Raw genomic sequence first — 20,000 nt, 5'->3', positions numbered from 1 at the left:
AGCAGTGGATCAGTGCAGCTTATTTACAGTGAGGGTCAGCTTGACCCAAACTGAAGAGAAAACAACAAACAAAATAAAAATGAAAACAAATGGAAACAACTTAGGAAAAAGGTAACTAGAGGTATCAAAAATAACCTCAACTCTGATCTCTATACCCCTTTTAAACTGGGGCCCCTGGCAACTTCCTCCTACCACAGGATGCAACAATTAAGATAACAACAACAATAACACATTCATTTATTTAATACCAAATTGTTAAGTTTTATAGGTATAACAGTAGAAAGAACTCACAACACATATCAAAAGAGTAAAATAGATGCCAACTGTTCAAAATCTCAAAAAATCACAAATCTCCCAAACGCCTCCTAAATTTCCCCCTCATCTATACTACACTTGGCACATTCCCCAAGGAACTTGACCATAAAAGGAGTCCACCTGGGCGGGTACTGGTTTGCCAGTTCCTGGGTGCAATCTAGACAAGAGGTGAGAAACACACAAATTAATCAAATGGAAAATGTTCCTTTTAGATCTAATGTAACACAAATGCAAACATAATACAATTTCCCTTACCATGTTTCAACCCAACATCTGTACTAATAACCAAACCCCAGACACCTGCCGGCTAGATGGTATGTAAAAAGTGGCTGAGGTGGACAAGCACTTTATGTTGTGTCTCATTTAAGTTAAGTGTCATAAGTAAATATATTTAATTATATATACTGAGTACATACCTCACGCTGATGACTTGCACTGAATGGAGTCAGCCAGGGATGCATAGTCCGGACAGTAGCTGCTGATAGCCAGCCTCAAGCACACTTCCAAATGATAATCAGTCATAGTGGAACGGTATTTGGACTTGATAATCTTCATGTGGCAAAAGGCTGACTCACATAAATAAGTAAAGCCGAATAATGCAGTCAAGGAGGTAGCACATTTCCTCATGTTGGGGTACTTTTCCTCTGTGAGTAAGTTCCAAAACTGTCCATGAGCCCTGGACTTGAGCTCAATGTCAGCTTGTAGTGTCAGGATCTAATCCTCCACTCCAGACGAGTTCAGGTTAAACAGTGTTGCAATTTCTGATGCGAGTGAATCAACATCAGCATCCTCCCAAAATGGGTAGCACATGAATGTAGTGACTGGCTCCAATAAAGCAAGTCTTGAAACCGTTTGTTAAAGTCTGACAGAAGGTTTTCAATCTGCTCTGTGTAGCGTCCACTGTCAAGTTGGGCACAGGGCTTCCCTTGCCTCTCCAGTTCTGAAACGAGGTTCTGGAAGTTTGCCAAATCAAGGCGCTGCAGCTTTGAGCCCAGATGTTGCAGTTTTCGTTTGAACGCATTAACTGAGCTGATCATATTGACCACTGTTTTGTCTTTTCCTTGCAGCTCAACATTGAGGTCATTCAACATGTTGGTCAGATCGGTTAAAAATGCTAAGTCTAGTAGCCACTGATCGTCATTTAGTTGGGTGTATTCTGCATGTTTAGATGCAAGGAGAAACTCCTTAATCTCCGGACAGAGCTCTCGAAATCTTTGCAGGAATTTCCCTCGACTAAGCCATCTTACGTATGTGTAGTGTGTAGCAACAATTCAGTGTGGTTGCAGTCTGCCTTCTCCAGATGCACACGGAACAGCTGTCTTTGAAGAGATCTGGCGCTTGTTGGTGTATTATGCAGTGGTAATTGAGGAAGTTGGGGAAGGCATCATCCTCCCTGCACTTGGCAAGAAATCCATTCGAGCGGCCAATCATTGCGGGTGTACCGTCCGTGGTGATGGACACCAATTTCCACACTGGGAGCTGAGTTTTCTCAATAAAGTTTTTAAAAGACTGAAAATGTCCTCTCCCCGTGTGTGTTCTTTCATGGGCAGCACTGTTAACAGCTCCTCTTTTGAAATCATATCGGTAAACACCATATGAATAAAAATGCACGACTGGGCTTTCACTAACGTCTGTAGACTCATCCAATTGCAATGAGAAACACTTGCAGTCCGCTATATCTCTCCAAAGTTTCTGGGTTACATCCTCGGCCATTGCTTCACAGCGATGTGTGAATGTACCTCTTGACAGCTGGAGAGCTTTGATTGAAGATAAGATAGATTGAAGAACGATGCTTTGGTGGCGGTCTTAGCTTTTGTGGTAAGCTTTGAGAAAAAGGCCTGCTGTCCGGACAACTGGGATATTAGTTCTTTCACCTTTTTCCTTCTCAGTTCTCTTTTTGGTGGAAAGTCAGTGTCGTAGCTTTTATGTATAGTCCGAAAATGCCGCTCCACATTTCCCTTCTTCAGAATAGCAATGGTTGATTTGCAGATGAGGCAAACGCACTTCGAATAGGACATTGTGGAAAAAAAAGTCCTCCTCCCATTCCGTATGGAAGTGGTAGGTTTTGGGCTTTTCACTTGGTCCAGCTCCCCCACTCATTTTTATATAATTTCTTAAGTGTAGTACTATAGAAATAAGTTAGGCTAACTGGGCAACTCGCTAGCTTGCTAGAATGTTGCCATAATTAATGTTAATTGCCATAGTAACTGCCGCTCTTGAGCGTGCATGCGTGTTGACCGGTGTGTCAGAAACGGTCAGACGTTAGAATGGATGATAGGCTGACGTCTATTTTTTTTTTTAAATGCCATGCGATCTACCCACACCACCTTTGCGATCGACCGGTAGATCGCGATTGATGTAATGGGCACCGCTGATCGAGACAGGTAACTCGCTAGAAATGCTCTACAGCGACACTAGCGGCTGGCTGACTGTGTACTGACTGTATACTGACTGTACACTGACTGTACGCTGACTGTGTACTGACTGTGTACTTACTGTATACTGACTGTACACTGACTGTACTGACTGTGTGCTGACTGTGTACTGACTGTTTACTGACTGTGTACTGACTGTTTACTGACTGTACACTGACTGTACGCTGACTGTGTACTGACTGTACGCTGACTGTGTACTGACTGTGTACTGACTGTGTACTGACTGTGTACTGATTGTTTACTGACTGTACACTGACTGTACGCTGACTGTGTACTGACTGTGTACTGACTGTATACTGACTGTACACTGACTGTACTGACTGTGTACTGACTGTTTACTGACTGTGTACTGACTGTTTACTGACTGTACACTGACTGTACGCTGACTGTGTACTGACTGTACGCTGACTGTGTACTGACTGTACGCTGACTGTGTACTGACTGTGTACTGACTGTACACTGACTGTACTGACTGTGCGCTGACTGTGTACTGACTGTTTACTGACTGTACACTGACTGTGTACTGACTGTGTACTGACTGTATACTGACTGTGTACTGACTGTATACTGACTGTACACTGACTGTACTGACTGTGCGCTGACTGTGTACTGACTGTTTACTGACTGTTTACTGACTGTGTACTGACTGTACTGACTGTGCACTGACTGTTTACTGACTGTTTACTGACTGTGTACTGACTGTATACTGAGTGTACTGACTGTGTACTGACTGTGCACTGACTGTGTACTGACTGTGTACTGACTGTTTACTGACTGTGTACTGACTGTTTACTGACTGTGTACTGACTGTACTGACTGTGTACTGACTGTTTACTGACTGTGTACTGACTGTATACTGAGTGTACTGACTGTGTACTGACTGTACTGACTGTGTACTGACTGTATACTGACTGTGTACTGACTGTTTACTGACTGTGTACTGACTGTATACTGACTGTTTACTGACTGTGTACTGACTGTATACTGAGTGTACTGACTGTGTACTGACTGTTTACTGACTGTATACTGACTGTTTACTGACTGTGTACTGACTGTGTACTGACTGTATACTGAGTGTACTGACTGTGTACTGACTGTTTACTGACTGTATACTGACTGTGTACTGACTGTACTGACTGTTTACTGACTGTATACTGACTGTGTACTGACTGTTTACTGACTGTGTACTGACTGTATACTGACTGTGTACTGACTGTATACTGAGTGTACTGACTGTGTACTGACTGTGTACTGACTGTACACTGACTGTATACTGACTGTTTACTGACTGTGTACTGACTGTGTACTGACTGTGTACTGACTGTATACTGACTGTTTACTGACTGTGTACTGACTGTATACTGACTGTGTACTGACTGTGTACTGACTGTGTACTGACTGTTTACTGACTGTGTACTGACTGTATACTGAGTGTACTGACTGTGTACTGACTGTGTACTGACTGTTTACTGACTGTACTGACTGTGTACTGACTGTGTACTGACTGTTTACTGACTGTGTACTGACTGTGTACTGACTGTATACTGACTGTGTACTGACTGTACTGACTGTTTACTGACTGTGTACTGACTGTATACTGAGTGTACTGACTGTGTACTGACTGTGTACTTACTGTATACTGACTGTGTACTGACTGTGTACTGACTGTATACTGAGTGTACTGACTGTGTACTGACTGTGTACTGACTGTATACTGAGTGTACTGACTGTTTACTGACTGTATACTGACTGTGTACTGACTGTATACTGACTGTACTGACTGTGTACTGACTGTATACTGACTGTGTACTGACTGTACTGACTGTTTACTGACTGTGTACTGACTGTATACTGAGTGTACTGACTGTGTACTGACTGTGTACTGACTGTGTACTGACTGTACTGACTGTGTACTGACTGTTTACTGAGTGTACTGACTGTGTACTGACTGTGTACTGACTGTATACTGACTGTACACTGACTGTACACTGACTGTGTACTGACTGTGTACTGACTGTGTACTGACTGTATACTGACTGTACACTGACTGTACACTGACTGTGTACTGACTGTGTACTGACTGTTTACTGACTGTATACTGACTGTGTACTGACTGTTTACTGACTGTTTACTGACTGTATACTGACTGTGTACTGACTGTGTACTGACTGTGTACTGACTGTATACTGACTGTGTACTGACTGTATACTGACTGTGTACTGACTGTACTGACTGTGTACTGACTGTTTACTGACTGTGTACTGACTGTATACTGACTGTATACTGACTGTACTGACTGTTTACTGACTGTGTACTGACTGTATACTGAGTGTACTGACTGTGTACTGACTGTATTCTTCTTCAGGCCTTCCGGTACCAGCGGGTGTTGCAGCCGATGTTGGTTGCGTGCCGTCCTGTTGATCCGGCGGAGCGGCGCCCCCCAGTGGAGAGGGAGGAGCATGTCCTGCCTCTGTGGCTGCTGGTACGTAACAGTCCTGATCCACCAGGTTCCTGATCCACCATCAGAACCAGAACAGCTGGTCTCAGCACTTCCTGATGATTTTCACATTAAAAGCACAGCTATAAAGGCAGGAAGTGTGTTCAGGACAGTTTGTTGTTTTGATTAAAAGAGATCACCTGTAATATTTGTGTATTTTTATTTTGAAAGTATTTCTGTTTCCTGCTTTTATTTTCCACAGCGGAGTCTTCCTGTCATCTACCCGACCATCAAACACTATAACAGCCTCTTTGACTCTGCTACCGAGGCCCTGCCCCCCTGCAGGTCAGGTGGGGCCCGTCAGAGTCACCTGACCTTCCTCCGCTGTGCCTCCCACACCTATAGCTTCTCCCCCGGGACCAGATACCCCCACGCCTCCCCAAACACCTCGACTTCAAACGCATTGGCTTCCTGCAGCTGCACCAGCCCCTCCCCCTCGTAACCTGGACTCTTCCCCCCTCGCTGATGGACAGGTGGACTCTTCCGGCTGCCCTCGAGCTCTCAGTCCTCCTCGAGTCGTCCTCCGCCGCCTCCTCTTGTCCAGGACCGACTCCCCCTCTGACATCACCACCACTTCCTCTGTCTCCATGACGACCAGAGAGCAAATCAGACGCCACTGTCAGACCCTCGCCAGCCTGAGGAGAAGGAGGAGGAGGTGTTCTCCTAAAGGCCCTGCCCCCTCACAAGTTGAGGTGCAGGATGATGTCATCAGGATGAGCGAGGAGGAGGAAGAGGAGGAGGAAGAGAGCGAGGTCCTCCTGGCTCTGTCTGAATCCTCACTCAGCTCAACAGAAGGCGTCGCCCTTGACAACGATGCAGAGGAGGCGGAGTCAGAGGGTGGACAGGAAATGACAGCATCCAGAGGATCAGCAGAAAATGAAGATGATGAAGATGGTGATGGAGGTGCAGTCCTCCTGCAGAAGGTCTGTCAATAATATTTCTGATATTTTAACACCATTAATGATCTACAAACACAATAATCATACAACTTCTTCTTGTACCTGTCGCACACTGGACCAAAGAATCTGTGATGTCACAAATCCTGCTGCTAGGCCCCACCCTTAAAATCTGATTATCAATGAGCAATCAATCAATAAGAAAAAAAGAAACAAACAAATCATTCAGGGAGAACACTGTAGGACCGTTTATCAGCTGGTTCTCAGGAACGACAATGTAGTCTGTCTTCACTGGGACAATAATGGGAATATATGTTCATTAATAAACAATAATAAACTGTAATAAAGAATAAAACATATTAATAAAATATAAACATTAATAAACAATAATAAACTGTAATTAACAATAAAGCACAATAAAATAGAATAAACATCAATACACAATAATCAATAATAAACATTAGTAAACAGTAAATAAACATTAATAAACTGTAACAATGATAAACAGTAATAAATTATAATAAACATTAATAAAGAAACAGTAATAAACAATATTAAACAGTAATAAACATAATAAACTGTAATAAACAATATTAAACTGTAATAAACAATATTAAACTGTAATGAACAATAATTAACTGTAGTAAACAATAATAAACTGTAGTAAACAGTAATAAACTGTAATAAACAATATTAAACAGTAATAAACAATAATAAACAATAATAAACTGTAGTAAACAATAATAAACTGTAGTAAACTGTAATAAACAAACAATAATAAACAGTAATAAACAATAATAGAATGCCTTTATTGTCACTATGCACATGTACGATGAGATTAAAAAGTCAACTGCAATACCAGTGCAAAAACAGTGTAAAAAATATAAAAAATATATACACTATAAACATAGGACATAAAGTAATAGTACAACAAAGGGAGGTAAGGCGCACAGTCCTGAGGAGTGTGTACATTTGCAAAATAAATACGGTGCTATATACAGTGTTAAAATATATATATATTGCACATTATATATTTATATTGCCTATTAATAAACTGTAATAAACAATATTAAACTGTAATAAACAATATTAAACTGTAATAACTGTAATTAACAATATTAAACTGTAATAAACAATATTAAACTGTAAAACAATATTAAACTGTAATAAACAATAATAAACAGTAATAAACAATATTAAACTGTAATATAAACAATAACTAGAAAATGCCTAAAGAAATTTTGAGTGTGCCTTGCTCTGGCCCGTGACTGTGGCCCATACATTACTGACACTGCTGAGTAGTTTACAGTATGTGACCTGTACCATTGCTTAGGTATGTGACAGATCAAGCTTTCAACATTTGCATTTGCATACTGTTGAGGTGACGTGCTACGGTAAGCGTACAGACTCATTCCCGGTTCACTTCCTGCTCTGTGTACACTGTTTGGTGCTGTAGCTCTGTCAGTGAACGCTAAATATAAATTTGTTTTACTCATTACAGCGGTTATTTTCCCGCTTAACATTTATATGTAGACTAGTTCTACCTAAACACTCAGAGTTACTCCTTCTTTTAGCGACTTTTCACTACTTTCAAAAGTTTTTCATACACGCTAGTTTCATTAGCATTAGCAGTTAGCTATGGCTTCTCCCTCTCCTCTGTCCTGCTCAGTGTGTCAGATGTTCAGTTATTCCTCTGCCTCCTTTAATGATAATGGTACCTGTATTAAATGTAGTTTATTTACTGCGCTGGAGGCGAGGCTTAGTGAGTTAGAGGAACGGTACCGCACCACAGAGATATCTTTAGCCGCTATAGTTAGCCAGCCCCCAGTAGCCGGTGTGGTCCGACCGAAGGTAGCTTCTGTTAGCTCTGTAGATCCTCCGGTAGTTCCCGCGGTAGTTCCCGCGGTAGTTCCCCCGGTAGTTCCTCCGGTAGTTCCCCCGGTAGTTCCCCCGGTAGTTCCCGCGGTAGTTCCTCCGGTAGATCCTCCGGTAGTTCCCCCGGTAGTTCCCCCGGTAGATCCCGAGCAGCCGGGAAGACAGGGAGAGTGGGTGACTGAGCGAAGGAAGACTAAAACACCGAAGCCCACAGGTCACCACCAACCCATTCATGTTTCTAATACATTTTCCCCACTCAGCGATACACCCGCTGAGTAACCAACTCTGGTTATTGGCAGCTCCATAGTCAGAAACGTGAAGTTAGCGAAGCCAGCGGCCATAGTCAAATGTATCCCTGGGGCCAGAGCGGGCGACATTGAATCCTATTTAAAACTGCTGGCTAAAGATAAACGTAAATACAGTAAGATTGTTATCCACGTCGGCGGTAATGACACCCGTTTACGCCAATCGGAGGTCACTAAGATTAATGTGGAGTCGGTGTGTAATTATGCTAAAACTATGTCGGACTCCGTAGTTTTCTCTGGACCCCTGCCCAATGTGACCAGTGATGACATGTATAGCCGCATGTCGTCATTGCTGTCGAGGTGGTGTCCAGAAAACCATGTGGGCTTAATTGATAACTGGAAGCCTTTTTGGGGAAAACCTGGTCTGATTAGGAGAGACGGCATCCATCCCACTTTGGAATTTAATGGACCCTAAACCTAAACTAAATTATAATTCATTTGAAAGCCTTGTTCTTAGTCTTTCTCACCCAAACTGGAAAACACTGCAGCCAGTTCTATTTGTTATAGTGTACCGCGCTCCTGGACCGTACTCTGATTTTATATCTGAATTCTCAGAGTTTTTATTAAGTTTAGTCCTTAAATCAGATAAAGTCATTATTGTGGGTGATTTTAATATTCATGTGGATGTTGACAATGACAGCCTTAGTAATGCATTTATATCATTTATAGACTCAATTGGCTTCTGTCAGAGTGTAAATAAACCAACTCATTGTTTTAATCACACTCTTGACCTTGTTCTATCATATGGCATTGATATTGAACATTTAATAGTCTTCCCACATAATCCTTTCCTATCTGACCATTATTTAATAACTTTTGAATTCATACTATTAGATTATAAGCCATTAGGTAAAACGTCCTACAGCAGATGTCTATCTGACAGTGCTGTAGCTAAATTTAAGGAGGAGATTCCTTCAGTGTTTAATTCAATGCCATGTCTGAATTTAACAGAGTCCTATAATAACTTTAGTCCCTCTGAAATTGATAATCTTGTTGATAGTGCTGCAGGCTCACTACAATCAACATTAGACTCTATCGCTCCTATAAAAAGGAAATTATTAAAACATAGGAGACTAGCACCGTAGTATAACCACCAAACCCGCCAGTTAAAACAAATAGCTTGGAAATCTGAAAGGAAATGGCGCTCTTCCAAATTATCAGAATATCGCTCAATTTGGCATGATAATCTTAAAACTTATAGAAAGGCCCTCCGTAATGCCAGAGGAGCCTATTACTCAGCACTAATAGAAGAAAATAAGAATAACCCTAGGTTCCTCTTCAGCACTGTAGCCAGGCTGACAGAGAGTCACAACTCTATTGAGCCACATATCCCCATAAACTTAAGTAGCAATGATTTCATGAGCTTCTTCTATAATAAAATTATTACTATTAGAGAAACCAACTACCATCAACAGTTTTCAGTGGCTCTCCAAGTTCAGGGACTTTTACTAATGTAAACTCAGATATATATTTAGACTGTTTTTCTGCTATCGATCTTCATCAGTTAACTTCAATCATTTCTTCATCGAAGCCATCAACCTGTCTATTAGACCCGATCCCAACTAGGCTGCTTAAAGAAGTCGTACCCTTAATTGGCACTTCTTTACTGGATATGATTAATCTTTCTTTATTATCAGGATATGTACCACAGTCCTTTAAAGTAGCTGTAATTAAACCCCTTCTTAAAAAGCCCACTCTTGACCCAGGGGTTTTAGCCAATTATAGACCGATCTCTAACCTCCCCTTCCTCTCTAAGATTCTGGAGAAAGTAGTCGCCAAAGAGTTGTGTGACTTTTTACATAACAATAGTTTATTTGAGGATTTTCAGTCAGGATTTAGAGTTCATCACAGCACAGAGACAGCTCTGGTTAAAGTTAATAATGACCTTTTAATTGCTTCAGACAATGGACTTGTCTCTGTACTTGTATTATTAGATCTTAGTGCTGCATTTGACGCCATTGACCATGATATTCTTTTACAGAGACTTGAGCATCAAATTGGCATTAAAGGAACCGCACTAAGCTGGTTTAAGTCATATTTATCAGATCGCTCACAGTTTGTACATGTTAGAGATGAATCTTCAATAAATACTACAGTTAGTCATGGAGTTCCACAAGGTTCTGTACTTGGACCGATACTATTTACTTTATATATGCTCCCTTTAGGCAACATTATTAGGAATCATTCCATTAACTTTCACTGTTATGCAGATGATACACAGTTATATCTATCGATCAAGCCCGATGAAATTAATCAATTATCTAAATTACAAACATGTCTTAAGGACATAAAATCCTGGATGACCTGCAATTTTCTGATGTTAAACTCAGAAAAAAACGAAATTCTTGTACTTGGCCCCAAAAACCTTAGAGACTCACTGTCTAAAGATATACAGTGGGTACGGAAAGTATTCAGACCCCTTTAAATTTTTCACTCTTTGTTTCATTGCAGCCATTTGCTAAAATCAAAAAAGTTCATTTTATTTCTCATTAATGTACACTCAGCACCCCATCTTTACAGAAAAAAACAGAAATGTAGAAATTTTTGCAAATTTATTAAAAAAGAAAAACTGAAATATCACATGGTCATAAGTATTCAGACCCTTTGCTCAGTATTGAGTAGAAGCACCCTTTTGAGCTACTACAGCCATGAGTCTTCTTGGGAATGATGCAACAAGTTTTTCACACCTGGATTTGGGGATCCTCTGCCATTCTTCCTTGCAGATCCTCACCAGTTCTGTCAGGTTGGATGGTGAACGTTGGTGGACAGCCATTTTCAGGTCTCTCCAGAGATGCTCAATTGGGTTTAGGTCAGGGCTCTGGCTGGGCCAGTCAAGAATGGTCACAGAGTTGTTCCGAAGCCACTCCTTTGTTATTTTAGCTGTGTGCTTAGGGTTATTGTCTTGTTGGAAGGTGAACCTTCGGCCCAGTCTGAGGTCCTGAGCACTCTAGAAGAGGTTTTTCTTCCAGGATATCTCTGTACTTGGCCGCATTCATCTTTCCTTCAATTGCAACCAGTCGTCCTGTCCCTGCAGCTGAAAAATATCCCCATGGCCTGATGCTGCCACCACCATGTTTCACTGTTGGGATTGTATTGGGCAGGTGATGAGCAGTGCCTGGTTTTCTCCACACATACCGCTTAGAATTAACGCCAAAAAGTTCAATCTTGGTCTCATCAGACCAGAGAATCTTATTTCTCATAGTCTGGGAGTCCTTCATGTGTTTTTTGGCAAACTCTATGCAGGCTTTCATATGTCTTGCACTGAGGAGAGGCTTCTGTCGGGCCACTCTGCCATAAAGCCCCGACTGGTGGAGGGCTGCAGTGATAGTTGACTTTGTGGCACTTTCTCCCATCTCCCTACTGCATCTCTGGAGCTCAGCCACAGTGATCTTTGGGTTCTTCTTTACCTCTCTCACCAAGGCTCTTCTCCCACAATTGCTCAGTTTGGCTGGACGGCCAGGTCTAGGAAGAGTTCTGGTCGTCCCAAACTTCTTCCATTTAAGGATTATGGAGGCCACTGTGCTCTTAGGAACCTTGAGTGCTGCAGAAATTCTTTTGTAACCTTGGCCAGATCTGTGCCTTGCCACAATTCTGTCTCTGAGCTCCTTGGGCAGTTCCTTCGACCTCATGATTCTCTTTTGCTCTGACATGCACTGTGAGCTGTAAGGTCTTATATAGACAGGTGTGTGCCTTTCCGAATCAAGTCCAATCAGTTTAATTAAACACAGCTAGACTCCAATGAAGGAGCAGGACTATCTCAAGGAGGATCAGAAGAAATGGACAGCATGTGAGTTAAATATGAGTGTCACAGCAAAGGGTCTGAATACTTATGACCATGTGATATTTCAGTTTTTCTTTTTTAATAATAAATTTCTACATTTTTTCTGTCAAGATGGGGTGCTGAGTGTACATTAATGAGAAATAAAATGAACTTTTTTGATTTTAGCAAATGGCTGCAATGAAACAAATAGTGAAAATTTTAAAGGGGTCTGAATACTTTCCGTACCCACTGTAGTTACTCTAGATGGCATTACCTTGGCCTCTAGCACCACTGTCAGGAATCTTGGAGTTATCTTTGATCAGGATTTGTTGTGCGTGTGTGTTCACAGGAAGGCTTTGGTTGTCGTGGAAACCAGGGGAGACCATAACAGTTGAGTCTCTGACTCCTGAGAGACACAGAAAATCTCAAAATGAATCCCCTCGAACCCTTGGTCAGAAACGACCAAAAAATGGCCAAAATGATAACCGAAAAGACCGTGAGCATCGTCATCTCGTTGACTATAGGACTGCCAAGTTTCAGTGGCTAAAGTTAAAAAAATGTGACCTCGGGAGATTGAGAAAGAAATGGTGCAACGACCTCCTTTCAAAATTTCTTCTCTACAATTAACATGGGAGTAGATGGGGCCGTGAGAGGGTGTTGCTGGCGCATCATATAAGGAAATTAATTCATTTGTTATCACAAGAAAACGATTATTGTTATATCGAGATAACACGATAATAAGTCATTGTCACGACATAACAGTGCATAAAAAAAAAAATCCATGGCCGTTCTCGGCTTCCGTAATAAGCAGAAATAAACATTATTAAACAATAATAAACATTAATAAACTATAATAAACGGTAATAAACATTAATAAACTGCAATAAAATAATAAACAATAATAACCTGTAATAAACATAATAAACAGTAATAATCATAATAAACTGTAATAAACAATAATAAACGTAATAAACATCAATAAACATTAATAAACTGTAATAAACTGCAATAAAATAATAAACAATAATAAACTGTAATAAACATTAATAAACTGTAATAAACTGTAATAAATAGTAATAAAGATGTAGCTGTTTGTGCTGTCGTTGTTCAGGAGAAAGTGTCGTCAGAGGACAGTGAGGAGGAGGAGGATGATGATGAAGGTGATCAGAGGGAGTCTGAGGACGAACAGTTTGCTCAGGATTATCTGCTCAGAGTGAGACACACACACACTCACACTCACACACTCACACTCACACAGATAGTAAACAAACCGCATCAGAACTTAGACTGTGACCTGGTCCCAGATCAGACTGAATGAACCAATCAGCAGACAGATATTTGTTCAATTTCTATTAAATTCAATTTTATGTGTATAGCGCCAATTCATAACAGAAGTTATCTCAGGACACTTTTCAAATAGAGCAGGTCTAGACCGAACTCTTTAAAACATTAATTACAGAGACCCAACAGTACCACCATGAGCAAGACCTTGGAGACAAGGGCAAGGAAACACTGCCTGTTAAAAGGCAGAAACCTAGGACAGATCCTCCGGCTCTAGGTGGGTGGTCGTCTGCCTCGACCATTTGGGGTGAGAGAGAGAGACAGACAGACAGACAGACAGGTGCACAGCAACAACAGTATTCAATTCCATTCAATTCAATTTTATTTGTACAGCGCCAATTCATAACAGAATTTATCTCAAGACACTTTTCAAATAGAGCAGGTCCAGATCAAACTCTTTATAATATTAATAAAATAAAAAAACATGATTGGCAATGGCAATCTAGCAGGACCATGGCAGGAGGCTCCACCAGGATCGATAAGAACATGTCTTGTGTCCTGATTGGTCAAAGAGAGTTAATGAGTACTTCCTGTCACCTGTGCAGGTGTGTGATGCGGTGCAGGTGTGTCAGGGCCTTTCTGAGCAGCTGCTGCAGGTTCTGGATCAGTTCTCAGCGGTGGGGCCTTCAGGGGCCCCAGAGCTCCTGTACAACGGACTGAGGCGCGTGCTACGGCCCTGGCCTCAGCTGCTCAGAGACTACGCCGCCTTCCTGAACCGAGGACAGGCCCGCCGCTGTGGACTGGTATGTGACATCACTCGGACATCAAGGCGTCACTCAGGTACTCCCCGAACCCGCAGTAACTCTTCTTCTGTGGTTTTCCTCTGCAGGTGTTGGAGCAGCAGCTGTTTGAACGCAGTCGGTGGTTTCTACGGCAACTAGGCCAAAGTCTCGGAGAAAGCTCCGTCCTGTACCAGCAGGTGGTGTCAGTGCTGCAGGGAAGCTCCGCCCCCTCACCTGAGGACATGGACAAGGTAGATGTTGACCTTTGACCTCCGATACATAATTTATTGTTGGCTAAAACCAACATTGTTTGTTAGAATACATAGGGTAGCATAACTGATCACAACCAGTGAACAATACAACCAGTACAACCAGTGATCAATACAACCAGTACAACCAATTCAATTCAGTTCAACTCAATTTTATTTGTGTAGCGCCAATTCATAACAGAAGTTATCTCAAGACACTTTTCAAATAGAGCAGGTCTAGACCGAACTCCTTTAACATTAATTACAGAGACCCAACAGTACCACCATGAGCAAGACCTTGGAGACAAGGGCAAGGAAAAACTGCCTGTTAAAAGGCAGAAACCTAGGACAGATCCTCCGGCTCTAGGTGGGTGGTCGTCTGTCTCGACCAGTTGGGGTGAGAGAGAGAGAGAGAGAGAGAGAGAGAGTGGGAGACAGACAGACAGACAGACAGGTGCACAGCAACAACAGTATTGGCAATGGCAATCTAGCAGGACCATGGCAGGAGGCTCCACCAGGATTGATAAGAACCTGCGAGACGAGAAAGCACAAGAACTCCGGGGAAGAAGTGAAGTTAGTAACATGCATTAATGGAACATGAATGAGTGCAGAAAGAGAGAGGAAGAGAGGAGCTCAGTGCACCATGGGAAATCCCCCGATAGTCTAGGCCTATAGCAGCATAACTAAGGGATGGTTCAGGACTCACCTGATCCAGCCCTAACTATAAGCTTTATCAAAGAGGAATGTCTTAAGCCTACTCTTGAATGTGGTGAGGGTGTCTGCCTCCCGAACCACAACTGGAAGCTGGTTCCACAAGAGAGGAGCTTGGTAACTGAAGGCTCTGGCTCCTGTTCTACTTTTAGAGACTACGGGAACCACAAGTAGCCCAGCATTCAGAGAACGTAGTGTTCTAGAGGGGTAATAGGGTACTATGAGCTCTTTAAGATATGAAGGGGCCTGACCATGAAGAGCTTTATAGGTGAGGAGGAGGATTTTTTAAATTCTATTCTAAATTTTACAGGGAGCCAATGCAGAGTAGCTAGTACAGGAGAGATGTGATCTCTTTTTCTAGTTCCTGTCAGTACTCGTGCTGCAGCGTTCTGAACTAATTGGAGCGTTTTAATGGACTTATTGGGGCAACCTGATAATAAAGAGTTGCAGTAATCCAGCCTTGAAATAACAAATGCATGGATTAGTTTTTCTGCATCTGTCTGTGATAGGATGTGTCTAATTTTTTTAATATTACTTAAATGAAAGAAGGCAGTCCTATAGGTCTGCTTCATGTGGGAATTAAATGACAAATGCTGATCAAAGATAACGGCAAGATTCCTGATAGTGGTGCTACAGGCCAAGGTAATGCCATCTAGAGTAACTATATCTTTAGACAGATCTCTAAGATTTTTGGGGCCAAGTACAAGAATTTCGTTTTTTTCTGAGTTTAACATCAGAAAATTGCAGGTCATCCAGGATTTTATGTCCTTAAGACATGTTTGTAATTTAGAAAATTGATTAATTTCATTGGGCTTGATCGATAGATATAACTGCATATCATCTGCATAGCAGTGAAAGTTAATGGAGTGATTCCTAATAATGTTGCCTAAAGGGAGCATATATAAAGGAAATAGTATTGGTCTAAGTACAGAACCTTGTGGAACTCCATGACTAACTGTAGTTTTTTGCGAACGATCTGATAAATATGACTTAAACCAGCTTAGTGCGGTTCCTTTAATGCCAATTTGATGCTCAAGTCTCTGTAAAAGAATATCATGGTTGATGGTGTCAAATGCAGCACTAAGATCTAATAATACAAGTACAGAGACAAGTCCATTGTCTGAAACAATCAGAAGGTAATTATTAACTTTAACCAGAGCTGTCTCTGTGCTGTGATGAACTCTAAATCCTGACTGAAAATCCTCAAATAAACTATTGTTATGTAAAAAGTCACACAACTCTTCTTAGAGAGGAAGGGGAGGTTAGAGATCGGTCTATAATTGGCTAAAACCCCTGGGTCAAGAGTGGGCTTTTTAAGAAGGGGTTTAATTACAGCTACTTTAAAGGACTGTGGTACATATCCTGATAATAAAGAAAGATGAATCATATCCAGTAAAGAAGTGCCAATTAAGGGTACGACTTCTTTAAGCAGCCTAGTTGGGATCGGGTCTAATAGACAGGTTGATGGCTTCGATGAAGAAATGATTGAAGTTAACTGATGAAGATCGATAGCAGAAAAACAGTCTAAATATATATCTGAGTTTACATTAGTAAAAGTTCCTGAACTTGGAGAGCCACTGATAACTGTTGATGGCAGTTGGTGATTAATTTTTTCTCTAATAGTAATAATTTTATTATAGAAGAAGCTCATGAAGTCATTGCTACTTAAGTTTATGGGGATATGTGGCTCAATAGAGCTGTGACTCTCTGTCAGCCTGGCTACAGTGCTGAAGAGGAACCTAGGGTTATTCTTATTTTCTTCTATTAGTGCTGAGTAATAGGCTCCTCTGGCATTACGGAGGGCCTTTCTATAAGTTTTAAGATTATCTTGCCAAATTGAGCGATATTCTGATAATTTGGAAGAGCGCCATTTCCTTTCAGATTTCCTAGCTATTTGCTTTAACTGGCGGGTTTGGTGGTTGTACCACGGTGCTAGTCTCCTATGTTTCAATAATTTCCTTTTTATAGGAGCGATAGAGTTTAATGTTGATCGTAGTGAGCCTGCAGCACTATCAACAAGATTATCAATTTCAGAGGGACTAAAGTTGTTATAGGATTCTGTTAAATTCAGACATGGCATTGAATTAAACACTGAAGGAATCTCCTCCTTAAATTTAGCTACAGCACTGTCAGATAGACATCTGCTGTAGGAAGTTTTGCCTAATGGCTTATAATCTAACAACATGAATTCAAAAGTTATTAAATAATGGTCAGATAGGAAAGGATTATGTGGGAAGACTATTAAATGTTCAATATCAATGCCATATGATAGAACAAGGTCAAGAGTGTGATTAAAACAATGAGTTGGTTTATTTACACTCTGACAGAAGCCAATTGAGTCTATCAATGATATAAATGCATTACTAAGGCTGTCATTGTCAACATCCACATGAATATTAAAATCACCTACAATAATGACTTTATCTGATTTAAGGACTAAACTTAATAAAAACTCTGAGAATTCAGATATAAAATCAGAGTACGGTCCAGGAGCGCGGTACACTATAACAAATAGAACTGGCTGCAGTGTTTTCCAGGTCGGGTGAGAAAGACTAAGAACAAGGCTTTCAAATGAATTATAATTTAGTTTAGGTTTAGGGTCCATTAAAACGCTCAAATCATATATGGCGGCTACTCCACCTCCTCGGCCTGTGCCTCGAGGAATGTGAGTATTAATATGACTGGGGGGGGAGCGCAGTGAGGTGTCAGGGGGGGCGCGACAGGCAGGGGTGACTGACGGAGGAGGAGAGATGGAGAAGTTTCTGACAGGAGTAAAAAGAAAATCGGAGGAGACGTCAGAGGCAACAGCAAGTGACGGTAACCGGCATAAACCTAATGAGAGCAGGAAATATGACGAAGCCTACACAGCCCTGGGTTTACCGTGAATACGGTCGGAAATGAGGAAAGACCTGTGTGTGTTTTATGTTTAAAAACTCTGGCAGCAGACAGCATGAAACCACACAAATTAAGACGGCACCTGGAGACCTTACACCCAGTTATGTCAATAGACCACTGGACTTTTTTTCATCGAAAGCTTGATGAGTATCGCCAACAGGCCGGTCATTTAGTGAGCGCGGCATCAGTAAATAAAAACATACCATTAGCCTCGTACACACACCGCCACATCGCAAGGTGCAAAAAACATCACACAACAGCAGAGGAGCTAATACTCCGGTAGCATTGGACATGGTCACAATCATAGGTGAGGAAAGTGCTGAGACACTGAATACTGTCCCTCTGTCCAATGACACGATCGGGAGACGTATATTTGACATTTCAGACGACCTCCAACTCTCAGAACATCTAACAGACAAACGTTAAATATAAACAATATTGTTGCAAATTTTGCACCAAAAAAAAACCAAATGTTAAAAAGTCATCTACCTTTTTGAAAAGGAATAAGCTGATGAAGCTGACAAGTGACCAATGTTTACAGTTTAAAAAAAGTTTTGAATGTTACTGTGTTAAGTCTATAAAAATGCACATCCCAGTGAATCCCATTTGCACTTTTTTCTCTGTTTAGAGAATCACACAGACTGAGCAGTCTTGTTTAAATGTTACAAATTGAGTTAATAAACTGAACTTGGAAATTGTTTTAAGTTGTTGCAGATGTTATCTCAGCTCATTTTATTCATCTATTTTGATAATCAGATGATTGTATGCAGAATGCTGGTTCTAGCAACTCATACAGTGGTTTGTACCGATAAATAAATAAATAAATAAATATCAGTTTCTCAATAGTATTAAAATTCAGGGGGGGCGTGAAAAAATGTCTGTCCTCTAGGGGGGGCATGACAGACAATAATTGAGAACCACTGATTTAGGCTAACATACTCCTCGTGGGACAACCAGGTCTCAGTAAGACAAAGTAAATCAATATCATAATCTGATATTAATTCATTCACTAAAACAGCTTTAGAGGACAGAGACCTGATATTTAACAGTCCACATTTTATTCTCTTATTTTGTGCTACTGAGGAGTTTGATTTTTTAACCAGTGATCAATACAACCAGGGATCAATACAACCGTTCAGATCTCATCGTCTTTATTTTCCCTCTCAGATCTCGTCTCTCCTCAAACACCACCCTCACCTGCAGGAGGAATTCTGGGAGTTTTTTCAGCAGCTTCATGCTCGGACCACTGACTACGTTTCCCAGAATCCTCCTGGAGGAAACAGGAAGAGAGTCGACAGTCAGACATCTGAAGAGAGCGAAACAGGAAGTGACAGACAGGAAGAGGAGGAGTCAGAGCGACCGCTGTGCGCCAAGAACATCTCGATGACGTCGAGCGGAGAGAAAGTGGTCGTCTGGACCCGGTCAGAACAAAACACACTGACTGACTGACTGACTGACTGATTCACTGACTGACTGACTCCTGATTCACTGACTGACTGATTCACTGACTGACTGACTGATTCACTGACTGACTGATTCACTGACTGACTGACTGATTCACTGACTGACTGACTGATTCACTGACTGACTGATTCACTGACTGATTGACTGATTCACTGACTGACTGACTGATTCACTGACTGACTGACTGACTGATTCACTGACTGATTCACTGACTGATTGACTGATTCACTGACTGACTGATTCACTGACTGACTGACTGATTCACTGACTGATTCACTGACTGATTCACTGACTGATTCACTGACTGACTGATTCACTGACTGACTGACTGATTCACTGACTGACTCACTGACTGACTGATTCACTGACTGACTGACTGATTCACTGACTGATTGACTGATTGATTGATTCACTGACTGACTGATTCACTGACTGACTGACTGATTCACTGACTGACTGACTGATTGATTCACTGACTGACTGACTGATTCACTGACTGACTGACTGATTCACTGACTGACTGACTGACTGACTGA

General features: G+C 41.4%; 2 protein-coding genes across 4 annotated transcripts in view; both read left to right on the top strand.

Annotated features, from left to right (window-relative positions):
* The window catches only part of LOC127357980 (GON-4-like protein), a 29,350-nt gene extending 23,661 nt beyond the window's left edge, over positions 1–5,689 (top strand). For all 3 annotated transcript variants that reach the window (XM_051390703.1, XM_051390702.1, XM_051390704.1), the window contains 2 exons: positions 5,116–5,232; positions 5,450–5,689. In XM_051390703.1, coding sequence (XP_051246663.1) covers positions 5,116–5,232; positions 5,450–5,689 — 357 coding nt within the window. The remainder of the gene's footprint in view (positions 1–5,115; positions 5,233–5,449) is intronic.
* Positions 5,687–20,000, top strand: part of LOC127358036 (GON-4-like protein) — a 19,464-nt gene continuing 5,150 nt past the window's right edge. The window contains exons 1-5 of the mRNA XM_051390898.1: positions 5,687–6,170; positions 13,195–13,296; positions 13,970–14,167; positions 14,254–14,397; positions 19,168–19,421. Coding sequence (XP_051246858.1) covers positions 5,835–6,170; positions 13,195–13,296; positions 13,970–14,167; positions 14,254–14,397; positions 19,168–19,421 — 1,034 coding nt within the window. The 5' untranslated portion in view covers positions 5,687–5,834. The remainder of the gene's footprint in view (positions 6,171–13,194; positions 13,297–13,969; positions 14,168–14,253; positions 14,398–19,167; positions 19,422–20,000) is intronic.

This window comes from Dicentrarchus labrax, unplaced genomic scaffold (genome assembly GCF_905237075.1).
Source record: "Dicentrarchus labrax unplaced genomic scaffold, dlabrax2021, whole genome shotgun sequence".
NCBI classification, from domain to species: domain Eukaryota; kingdom Metazoa; phylum Chordata; class Actinopteri; family Moronidae; genus Dicentrarchus; species Dicentrarchus labrax.
This window is presented reverse-complemented; position numbering and strand designations above follow the sequence as displayed.